The 12,270-nt window shown below is 43.4% G+C and overlaps 1 protein-coding gene across 4 annotated transcripts in view; it reads right to left on the reverse strand.

The window, feature by feature from the left end:
• PLEKHG4B (pleckstrin homology and RhoGEF domain containing G4B) overlaps positions 1 to 12,270 on the reverse strand; it is an 80,143-nt gene that overhangs the window by 40,522 nt on the left and 27,351 nt on the right. For all 4 annotated transcript variants that reach the window (XM_029053140.2, XM_029053139.2, XM_029053138.2 and 1 more), the window contains exons 4-6: positions 9,469 to 9,675; positions 6,412 to 6,535; positions 1,148 to 1,241 (exon numbers count right to left, since the gene is read on the reverse strand). In XM_029053140.2, the coding sequence (XP_028908973.1) occupies positions 1,148 to 1,241; positions 6,412 to 6,535; positions 9,469 to 9,675 (425 nt within the window). The remainder of the gene's footprint in view (positions 1 to 1,147; positions 1,242 to 6,411; positions 6,536 to 9,468; positions 9,676 to 12,270) is intronic.

Genomic DNA, 12,270 nt, shown 5'->3' on the forward strand with positions numbered 1-12,270 from the left:
TTGCCACGTAATACACAGTTGATTCATAGAAGGATATGATGAATCTGCTGAAGAACCCAGTTGTGTCTTCTGTGGTAGGTCCTGATCTCAGAGCCATAATGAGGGTTGGAACCCACCACTGCTTTATCAATCTTCAATTTGGTCTGAAGCTCAGTGTTGTCTCTTCGTTGCCAAACCCTGTCTCCCCAAAGTCACACTGACTTTCTTATTTATATATTGTTAATATTTTTGAGCACCTATTTTGACATAGGACTCTATTGGCTCTTGAGAATACGCAAACACCTATGAATTGAATATGGTTCCTTCACCCAAGGAATTTACAATTCAGGGAAGAAGAAAAAAATAAAAGAACCATCAAAACTAACTTTTTTCCCCCCCATCAACCATCCCCAGTTTAGCAATAGCAAAGTCCCCAATGTTCTAAAGATTTACAAGAGCTCTGCCCAGATTCACCTGCTGTCCAACCCAGTAGGGGAGAAGGGCTGGGTGTAACCAAGGTGGGAATCACTCCTTGAAAAGAAGCTGAGACTACGAACTCATGAACGATCCTGGCCTTCATGTTGGGTGGCTTAAGCCTCACTCCCTGCTTCATCCTTTATATCGTACTTTCCCAAGGGCTCTGCACACAATAAGTGCTCAATAAATACCACAGATTGATTGATTCTGCTTTACAATTCAGTTTTCTAATTTTTTGTTAATTACTGACACACAGGATAGTGTTCTTCATAGGTAGCAGAATTCTAGGACAGAATTAAACTAGTTGTCATATGCCTCTCCTGAACATAATATTCTCAACTCTCCATAAGAAAGATAAGAAAAGCCATCACTGCGTTAGACACATGACCCACACAGCCCAGAATTTTGACTCCACTAGAGGTAACAGGGTGCAATGAAAGAGGTACCCACTTTTACATTTATTTTTATGGTTGTGGATAGATCATCTAACATGCAAAATGCCCTATCTTCACCCTTCAGGATTTTATAAATTTCAATCATATCATCTTACCAGAATAAGAACAACTTTAGGCATCAGAGTTTACCTTTATACCCAATTCCTTCAAAACACCACCAAAGCGCCACAAAAGACTCAAGTCAAGGATTATGGTTCACACGGTGGTAAAATTGACTGCCATTTGCCCACTCTCACCTGTAGGGTAGTGAAAGCCTGGAAAAGGGCAGGAATGGGTTGACATTTTCGAGCATCCACTAAAATAACCAGTCCCAAATCCTGTATTTCCTTCCTGCAAAGAGAAAGGTAGATTTTTCTTTTAGTGACAGTTTTCCTATTGAGAAAGATTTTTTCCAAATTTTTTTTTAATCCAGACACTAGCATAATAAATTAAAGTCTATTGGCTTAGAGACAATACAATTATTATTCAAGTTTAATTAAATAATGCCGACAAGTAATAGCTTGCAATATGAGGTCTGCACTACAGGTTGCTATGGGAACCTTGTTTTTAATTTATTAATCTCCTTACAAGTATCTTGGGATACCAGCAAAGGAATTGGACCAAGCAAAAGGCAAGGACCTTAATGTTTCCTTTGGATTCCTTAGTCACTGCGGGAAGAAAGTAGAGAGAAGGATAAACATGATCTAAGTAAGCTGACATGATATAAGCTTACCAAAAATAATTTTATTCCTCTAGTGTTCATGAGGAAATAAGACTGAATGCTGCTTCATATATATATGTATAAATATGCTTCATATAAAATGTGAAGTAGCATTAGATTCATTATACATATATCTATGTCCATATGTCCAATATTTATCTATATATATATCTAAAGTTAAACCAACTCTATTGTACTCTTTCAAACTCTTAAGACAGAGTTCTACACACACTTGTCTCAGTAAATACCTTTGATTGATTGACCAATCTAGTCTGAAGCACTGGAAATGCTTCATTTGGCTTTTCCAATCAGATTTGAAAAACAGTTATCCCGAATCAGAGTCCATCATTTTATGCTGCAAATTGAAATTATGAGACCACTTCATATTTCACTGCCCTAATCAGTGCTATTAGACTTCCCCTAAGCACATAATAAGTCAGACTCTCCCCTCGCAATTTCCTAGAGGTGGCACAACTGGCCCCGTGGAGTAACTAAGTGCAGAGCAAACTTCTCAGTTCACCACTTGAATCCATCAATGGCAGGTACTGGTGAAGAGTTATTACCTGTGGGCCTCGAGGGGAGGCATTGTAGAAGGAATGAAATAGCTGTAGATGTCTTGCAGTAAATATGGCCAGTAGAGGATGGCTGAGGAATGTCTGAGGAATGTGAACCCTAGTTTGGGCTCAGAGCTTACATGTTGACTATGGCTTTTTCTGCCCTTGCAGTGGATATTTCTTCCACTTAGCTCTTAAACAGATTCCCATCTCCCCATTCTGCAAAAGTCTTCTCTGGATCCCACTGTCCCCCTCAGACAGAATCCCACATCTGTTCCCCTTTTTATTCTAGTTCCTTTGACATGATGTTGTCTACACAGGCTGCCTCCACTTCTTCCCCATCAACTTTATCTCCATCACCAGTCTAGATTTCACCTTTCCTGCTTCACTAATGTCTTCCCCTGTCCAAATCCTATGGTGTCTCCTATATTTTCATCCAGCTGCTTTGAAATCTTTCTCCATTCTCTGTTTGCAGAAACTTTCTGGTCTTGGCTTCAAGACACCACACACTGGCTACTTGTTCTATTTCTCTGGGTGCCTTAATTCTTTCCCTTTGGGTGACTCCTCCTTCCAGAGCATTATATTAAGCACTGGAGTCAATTCGAGGTAATCAGTTGGATACAGTTCCCATCCCTCATGGGGCTCACAATCTAAGTAAGACTGTGTAAGAGAGTGCATGATTAATGGTAATTCTCTGGATACTGTTGGCATGGTGCCAACAAAGGTGCTGTCCATGGAAAGCAAGGACATATGCTATTAATTTCCTAATTAATTCCCTCAACTTCCTTTTAGAAGATGGTGATGTGATGGCACATTTGATGTCCTTTGCCATTTTTCCAATGGGACATACAATGATGAGCCTGTGCAGTTGTCTAAGCATCAGTTCCTTCTTTCTTTGAAGATTTTCTGTGGCCTCCCTCAGATCAAGGGGCTCTGACTGCAGAAGTCTCTTCCTCAAAAGGTAGAGTGAAGTTTAAGCCTCGCATTTTAGCTACCCTGTATATTGAGGTCGTCGTCCTCAATTGTGGAAGACCTCTTTTGAAGATCACTGAAGGGTTTTAGCATCTCTGTAGGATTCCCCTCCTTCTCTGTGGTGTGGTAATGTGAGCAAGATCACTGAGCTTCCTTAGCGATGAGAAAAAATAGTTGGTTTGGTGGTGGTCGGTATATCATTGGATCTCATCGACCTTGACATCTCACCACTGGGTAAACACATTAATTACAGAGTCGGAATCTCCTTTTTTTTAAGATTGTGAGGGTGTTACAAGGAATTAGCGATGGATTTCTTATTTTCCAGAAAATAGTTCGGAATTTCTGACTCAGAGATGCTAACTTTTCATTTTGAACATGGGCGGAAAGGGAGCTGGGATATTAGGAGCACAGCATCTGTGTCCCTTGAAAGGGCTTCTGTGGCTCTGAAGGCTCAGAGGAGGAGATGGCCTTTGGGAGCTTTAATTCTGGTTGGGCACACTCCCTTTTTTCCAGAACGAGTCCTGCTTCTTCTACATGGGAGCAACCCACATTATCTATTTCCACCAAATTAGCCGGGAGAGGCTGGCTGCATCTGCCAAAGGTGGTCTTACGATGGAGTCAGAGCAAAGCGGGAAGAGAGGTATCTTCTAGAGCAGACAGTAGAAAGTAAGAGATTCCCTATTGGCAAACAAGAAGTTCCCCACAGGAGAATCAAGCTTAGGTGGAGAAGCAGGGCTAGGGAACAAAGAAACCTTTGTATATGTGTGCTGAGTTGAGGCTGGGTGGGCTGCTTTCTCCAGCGTGAAAGTGGGGATTAAAGAAGAGCTCATTCCTGCTTCATGAACTTGTGATAGCTTTTGTTTTCAGCCTGAACTCATGATAGCTTTTGTTTTCAGCCTGAACTCATGGTGTTGTCTTAAAAGCTGTTGGCATCAGTCCTGACTGCCAGAGACACCATTCTACTACTGCTTGAAGCAAACATATCCCCCAACGAAAGGACAGTTAAGGAGACAAGTGTCTTCATTTAGCTTATAGCAGATGCAGGTAAATAAAAAAATACATAAGTTTCTCCCCTTTTATCTGTACTAACAGAAATGTTTAAAATGCTATTTAAAGACAAACTGAGCACTGGGGATGGATGAAGAGGATCAGAAGAATGTAAATCAACTCTTTACTCAAATGTTCACTTAAACCCTGAGCATTCCTATGGAGCATAATTTACTTAGTATCTTTTTTGTTTTGAGGGGCTTCTTTGCTCTTATTTTTCTTCATTGTAGTTAGCTGGAAATAGAGGAAAGGTATTTTCATAGGATTTGGGGGTCAGGTAGAAAAATGTGAAAAGAAAAAAAAACTGGTCCCTTTAAAGAATATTAAACTTTCCCTGACTTGGAGAAATTTCCAGAACACACCTCTAAATTTAGATTAACTGGAATTTTCCCTTCATTATTTTATTAGAAGCAACGTAGTTTCATGGCAGTATTAGAAAAATAATGCTTTTCCCAGCCCATCCTCACCTCCCTAACCTAACCAACTTCTTTTTGGTAAAATTGAAACAATCAGATGTGAACTACCCATAGGCCCTCCATCTCCCTCATCATCCTCCTGCTTCCCTGCTCTTTTTCAAGAGAGGTTTCCCACTTGCTCTTTCATTCCACTGCCTCCACCCCTGCCTCTGACCCTATCATCTCTCACTGTCTAAAAAGAGCTGGTTCCCCTCTCCTCCCCACCCTCATTGCTATTGTCAAGCTCTCACTCTCTGATGGCTTCTGCCCTCAATCATGCTCCAGCCTCTCACACACTACAAAACTCCTCTCTTGATCCCACAGCCTCCTCCTGCTCCAATACCTATCTAAACTCTTGGAATGGGTTGCATGCCCTCACTGCCTTCAATACCTTTCCACCAACTCTCTTTTTAATCCATTTCAATCAGAATTTTAACCCCTTTATTCCAAGCCTGCACTAAATTCACCAATGATCTCCCTATGGAGGAGTCCATGGGCTCTACTCTGTTCTAATCCTCCTTGACCTCTCATTCACCTTTAACAATATAGACCACTGTCTCCTCCATGAAACACTATCAGGCCTTGGCTTTACCAACAAGATGTTAAAACCTAGTTCTTCTCCTGCCTCTCTGACTGCTCCTTCTTGATCTCATTTGCTGGTTCCTTTTCCACCTTGTATCTCCTAATCGAAGGAAATTTCCACTTGGATGTCTCCCTGGCACCTCAGACTTAAATATGTTCAAAACAGAACTACTCATCTTCCATCCTAAACCCTTCCCTCTTCCCAACTTTCCCATCTGTCTTTGACTCAACTAATCTCTTGTTCCCAGAAGTCCACAAAGGTGCTGTTTTCCTAGACTTCTCACTCTCTTTCAACTCTCACATTCAAGTCACTGCTAAATCCCGCTGGTTCTTACTACATTCCCCACATCTGCCCTCTCCACCCAGACTATTACCACCTTGGTTCAAGCTCATGGAATATCACAGCTTCCTCACTAGTCTCCCTGCCTCCAGCCTATCTCCTCCAATGATCATCTTTGAAGCATTTCTCATCTCACAACTCTCCTCCCCTCATATCCTTCCAGTGGCTTTCCATTTTACTCCACATCAAGCAAAAACTCCTCAAATTGACTTCATGGCTCTCCACTACCTCTCCCTGCCTTACAAATCAGCTCACTTCACCAGTTTTTCTCCAGCCAGCTCTCTTTGTTCTGTCCCGGCCATACTTTCAGTTGGACCTCCCTCTTGATTCTCCCATCTCCGTTCCTTTGCTCACGCTGTTCTAGCAGCCTGGAAACCCCTCCCCACTTAATCCAATAGAGCACAGCCTGCCCATCTTGTAGCCCTCCTAAAAATCCCATCTCCTTCGACAAGTCTTCCCTGATGAACTCCCCAAACCCAAGTTAAATCAACTCTTTAGCCACCTCTAACATGTTCATATTTTATACCCTCCCTCAGGACTTATGTACATATGTACAGTTAATTCATTCATTCTGATTACCTTATTAGTAAACATTATGTCTGTCTCACTAGGGTGTAATAGCCCTGTGGGCTGAGAATACCTCTTACATTTGTGTTGTACTTTCCCAAACACTTAGTACAGTGCATTGCATCTAGTGGGTGCTCAATTAATATGAGGTGCTCTATTCCTATGGGAGGAATTGAACTTAGCTTTTGCTAGGCCTGGGCAAGGTGAAAAATTGGTTCAGCTAGTGCCCTTCGAGAAAACTGATCATCTGAGCACCCGAAGTATCTATGTTCTCCACTCCTACCTGGGAATGCTGTAGAAATACATCAGAAGTTGAGTGATGTTGGCACTTGTGGGATGTTCACTTAGCCAAAATGCACTTCTGGTGCAGACCTGGACGATTGCTCTGCCATTTCGATCTCTGCTCCCTGGTAAAACAAAGTGACACCTTGGCCCAATATGGACATCAACTGGCAAGGTATTCCCTCCAGGAGAGGAATTAGAATGAGTTTGAGGCCTGAATACTTCCTTTAAATTTTAAAGGGATGTGCTGAGCCACAACAGCCTGGTAGGATCAGGCAGGTTACTGGTGTGGATCACTGTATATGGGTTACAATGCATGCACAACATATAACTAGACATAATGTCCTGCATTAGGCAGGACAATCACACATTTTGAGGATGTGTGCCACCGCATAAATCACTGTCACTACAGTCAACTCCTTTGCATAGGATCTCAGTCCTGAAGCCTCAGAACCAAGATTCATCTGTCAGGAGATTCCATCATGTGTGCGTTTGCATATCTTTATGTACGTCTACCTGCATGGGTGGAAATCTGGATTCGAAGGTTTGTGTGTTGATATATTTGTGTAGGCATGTCTTTTGGATCTACTTCTAAATGTGCAAACATGTTTGTGTGTCTGTGGCCATGAATCTGTGTGTGTGTGTGTGTGTATCAGAATGCATGTATTTCTCTATGTACAATTTTGCATCTGCAAATATGTACTTGTGTGTGCAATTATGCATGGGTTTATGTACTCTTTGTGTGCATCTATATCTTTGCATGTATGTGTTTCTATGAGTACTTAAGTCTTCTGTTCCTGAGTTTTGTCTGAGTGTATGTACATGCAAATGTGTGGGCATGGCTGTGAATATATCCATTTTTTTAATGATATTCATTAGGTGCTTATTCTGTGCCAGGCACTCTACTAAGCGCTGGGGTAGATACAAACTAATGAGATTGGACACAGTCCATGGCCCACATGGGGTTTACAATCAAACCCCATTTTACAGATGAGGTAACTGAGGCATAGACAAGTTAAGTGACTTGCCCAAGGTCACACAGCAGACAAGTGGCAGAGCTAGGATTACAGCCCAGGTCCTTTTGACTCCCAGGGCCCTGCTCTATCCACTAGGTCACTCTGCTTCTCAATGTCCATGTGTTCAAAAATGACTGCTTAAGGGGATCAACAAAGTAGAAATGGAATCAAAAAGGCCAGCATAGTTTTTGGCAGGTTGACACAGATTTTAGCATCATTGGGCTATCATTTGGGCAAAGAGTTATTGCGATTTTCATCATTCTTTTTGGCTGAGAGACCTGAACCTAATGAAGCAGACGCAGTTTCTTGGAGCAGTTTCACTGGTATCACCAATGAACCACACAACATCAAAAGGCAGGACAAGATTCTCAGAAGCAAGGATCTGGAATGCAGTCAGTCAGCTCACCAGGATGGAGGTGGTACCTGCCGGAACACAGGGTAGCTGGGTGGGACATAAGGGGAGAAAGGAGACCCAAATCACTACTGAAAGAGGGTGCCTGAGAGCCAGAAGGCCCAGTAGAGCACAGCCTCAAATACTGTGAGGGCAGCGAACTGCTGGGAAACCCCTGCAGCAGACAGCCCGGCCTGCAAAGGGGGTCACTGTCCTCGAGCCCAAGGCTTGCAAAGGTCACGGCATCAAGAGGCAGTCTTGGAAACAGAGGCGAGCCCTGGGTGTGTCAAACACATCAGTGCCGCAAGGAACTCACTTTCTTACCAACAGGGCAGAAGGGAGTGTCGATTACACTTCAGTCTTCATGATCACATTCATATGCAGAGGTAGTATCTTGCTGCAAATAATGTCATTCTCAAAATCCAAAGAAAGCTAGGCATATGTCTCTGTGACTACAAACACCTACAGTGCTGAAAGTGAATAAAAATTCCCTACCTGGAACGCCGCCGGCCTCATGATACCCCATTTCTGCTGCTTCTTTCACCGCCACCCCTCCGATGCCCTTGCCACCCTGGAGGCAAGTAGGCTTTCAGTGGAGGTGTGGGGAGTGGGCAGCCAGTCGCCAATGATGATGCTGGGCACACAATCCATTCTGCCCTTGGGGCAGGGTAAAATGGGAGAGGTGGTGCTGAGGTCTTGGGAACCAAAGAGACCGAAGACAACTGGGGGTGGGGGTGCCACTATCCCTGCAAATGAATCCTCCATCACCCCTGCTGCCTAGAACACCTGCTCCAGGACACTTTCTTATACAAGAGCCAAGTTCTGGATGGTTCCTGCATACTTCCAGCCCTGGGCATATATATTACTATAGATTTATGCATGTCTATGCATATATACCCACACACACACATAAGCAGTGTGGCTTAGTGGAAAGAGCCTGGGCTTGGCAGTCAGAGGATGTGGGCTCTAATCTTGGCTCCGCCACTTGTCTGCTGTGTGACCTTGGGCAAATCACTTAACTTCTCTGCGCCTCAGTTACCTCATCTGTAAAATGGGGATTAAGACTGAGAGCCCCACGTGGGACAACCTGATTACCTTGTATCTACCCCAGCGCTTAGAGCAGTGCTTGGCACATAGTAAGTGTTTAACAGATATCATCATTATCATTATTACATATGTACAGGGATGAAAGTAAGCTGAAACCATTCTGAGCTTGGATATATGCCTGTCTTTCTGCTAGATTGATATATTGAGAGTGTTGGTATGAACATATGCTTGTGCATAGATCCATATGTGGGTGGCCCCAACCCCACAATTTTACCCTCCTGTCTCTATGACACTTTCTTTGGCTCCCGACTCTGTTGCCTTGTTCTCCACCTCTGCCTGTCTTTCCTCTCTTTCTCTGCCCCTCTCTGGCTCTCTTTCTTGCCTAGTTATCCCTATTCCTGTCCTCACAGCCTGGTGGCATCCCTGTCCAACTTGGTACTGCCCAGCTGTGATCACTTTACATTCCCAGGCCACCTGCAGGGTGGAATTTTTCCACCTCTCCCCCTGCCCCGCCACACACCATGGAAGCTGATCCTGGCTTTGGTCATGCAAATTTCAGGCTTTGGTCAGTCCTGGGGTCAATCCATATCTCTAACTCACTCACCAGGAATGGCAATGACGCTGGATTGGAGGAATTCTCTGTTGATTGCAAGTAATCCATTGGGTGGTCGGTGAAAGAAGTCTCCTGCATTTGTAGGGAGTGATTCGTTTTCAGCCTGCCGTAACATGGGAGTTGTGCTTGCAAACACGGTGGTGTCATCTCCTGGGAGACAGTTGTCTGGACCTACCACATCTGTGTTCTGAGACACATCTAGTCAGATGAAAGAGATTTGGTTCAAATGAAAACTTTTTTTTTGTTGGCTGTGATAGCTTCAAACCATGTCGGTGGAACTACAGTGGAAAAACAGCTCTAAAGAGAGAAGATCAATGTGACTCCCCCAATTTTTCATGTCATAAAAATAGAAATAAAATCTCAAGATGAAATGTGGTCAACATTGCAATTATGGTGTAGGTTTTTTCTATTTTCTTCATATCCCCCTTCCTTTAAGATATTTACTCAGATAAACAATCCCTCTAGACTGTAAGCTTACTGTGGGCAGGAAACGTGCCAAATGACTGTTACACTGAACTCGCTCTCCCAAGCGTTTAGTACAGTGTTCTGCACACAGTAAATACTCAATAAATATCATCAATTGATTAAACAGTAAAGAGCAGCTCTGCTGAGGGCCGACTTCTTTGCCTTAAGAGTCCAATGCGTAAAAACCCTTGACGTCACTTGGAAAGTGACTGCAGATTCTGGGCCAAACTAGTACATCCTGGGGTTGTTTCAGTGCACAGTTGGATTTACCACAGGGTTCTGAGCAGTCCTGCAGGTGGTTCAAGCACTTCCATCCACAGGTTCTTGATTGTCTTATTAATCCATATCCCAGTTTCCTCTGTTCACTGCTATTACAAGTTCCCTTGTGATAGTCAAACCCTGGATTAGTTCAAATAATACCTCAGTACGTCACCTGTAAAGATGGAACCCAACAAAAGTATCCTAAATGGACAAGGGCACAGCAGTTGTGCACACACAAGGGACAGGGACAGGAAGAGACATTCAGCTCCATAACCAGAGCCTGCCCCCCTAAGTCCTGCCAAGCCCCTCATAATGCTTGCTCCTGAAGGAGTGAGATGACTCTCTGCAACTCATCGCCACTACTCAGGCCTGTGTCCCCTGATGGTGAAAAAACCTAATCAAAAGTCCTATGCAAGGAGGTGGTCTAGGGCACTGTCACTCAGTCAATGAAGAAGATGCTGTGATGGAAATGCACTGATGACTAACTTGTGAAGGAGCTGGAAAAGGAGCCCTTGCAGCTTGGCAAACCAAACAAGATTCCCCAGAGGACCAAGCCTGGTCGAGTCTTAATACATACTACTACTAATTTAGTGCTTGTTATGCACTTACTATGTGCCGAGCACTCTACTAAAGGCTGGGGTAGATACAATCAGTTCAGACATAATTCCTGTCCCACGTGAGGCTCACGGTCCAAGTGGGGGACAACAGGTATCTAATCCCCATTTTACAGATGTGGAAACTGAGGCACAGAGAAGTTAAGTGACTTGCCCTAGGTCACACAGAAGGCAAGTGGCAGACCTGGGGTTCCAGTCCTATTCTGTTTCTACTAGGCCACAACGCGTCTCACTGCTTCCTTAACCAAGTCGGGCAAATATAAACTAAAACAAAAACCCACAGACATAAAATAATTGTGTCTTGGAACATCAGTATGCTACATGAGGAGCACAGCAGTCTGACTAGCTGGAGCTAGCTGTATATGGAGTCAATTTTGCAGCAAGATGTCTTATGAAGACAGTTAACAAAAATAGATGCTGGGCACTCTGTTGGAAATCCTCTTTCTGAACAAAATCTTGCAGGTGTAGGTTTCTCGGGCAGACAATTGCTTGTTTTCAGCCATCCTAACCTCCCCACAGGCATTACTGAACAACTCATGACCCTTTGCCAACCTCCAAAATTGAAGTGTTATTAAAAGCAGTAGTATTAGTAGTAGCAGCATTTGAGTGCCCACTTAGTGCTTGCACTGAACTAGATGCCTGGGAAATACAGAATCACAAGCATAAAAATATTTACAATTAGAAGGGTTGCAATAAATGAGTCCACATCTCATATTTGCTCATATAATTGACCCTTTTTGGCATAACTTTCAAACCCCTAACTGAGGAATTCATCTAAGAATAAAGTCTAGCAATTAGGGGTGCAGAAAAAAAAAGAAAAGAAAAAACAGAGGAAAGGAAAGAAGAAGATGAAGAAAAAAGGGCACCTGAAACCATGTCTCATTTCTTTTGCACTCTCCCAGGGCTCCACACAATAGGCACTCGACGAATTAACCCCCTCTCCCTTCTCTTCCTATCCCAGAGTTCACACCATCTCCCAGACGGACAGAAACCTGCATCTGTGGTGTTTGCGCTTTATGACCTTTCTTTTCTTTCTAGTCCAGTGAGTGTCCCTATCGCTGCTTAGAAAAATAACCAGGGGGAAATTATGCAGTGGAGGCAATTATGCACATAAATGTGGTATTTACATGAGTGCTGAGGAAAGTGTAAACAAATTTATAAATTCTAGAGTTGGCTGAAGGGACGATACTTGGATGTGTACCCTTTTAACACTTGATATTCACTCAACCCTCATCCCCACAGTGCTTATGCATATATCCATAATTTATTTTGGTACCTGTCTCACCCTCTGGACCGTAAGCTTGTTGTGGGCAGGGAACAAGTCTCTTAACTCTGTTGTACTCTCCCAAGCACTTAGTACAGTGTTCTGCACACGGTAAACACTCAATAAGTAGGGCTCAGGACACTGGGAGATTAATCATGGAAAGCTTGTTGAAGGTGGGATTTTAGGAGG

The sequence above is a fragment of the Ornithorhynchus anatinus genome, chromosome X2 (assembly GCF_004115215.2).
Source record: "Ornithorhynchus anatinus isolate Pmale09 chromosome X2, mOrnAna1.pri.v4, whole genome shotgun sequence".
NCBI classification, from domain to species: domain Eukaryota; kingdom Metazoa; phylum Chordata; class Mammalia; order Monotremata; family Ornithorhynchidae; genus Ornithorhynchus; species Ornithorhynchus anatinus.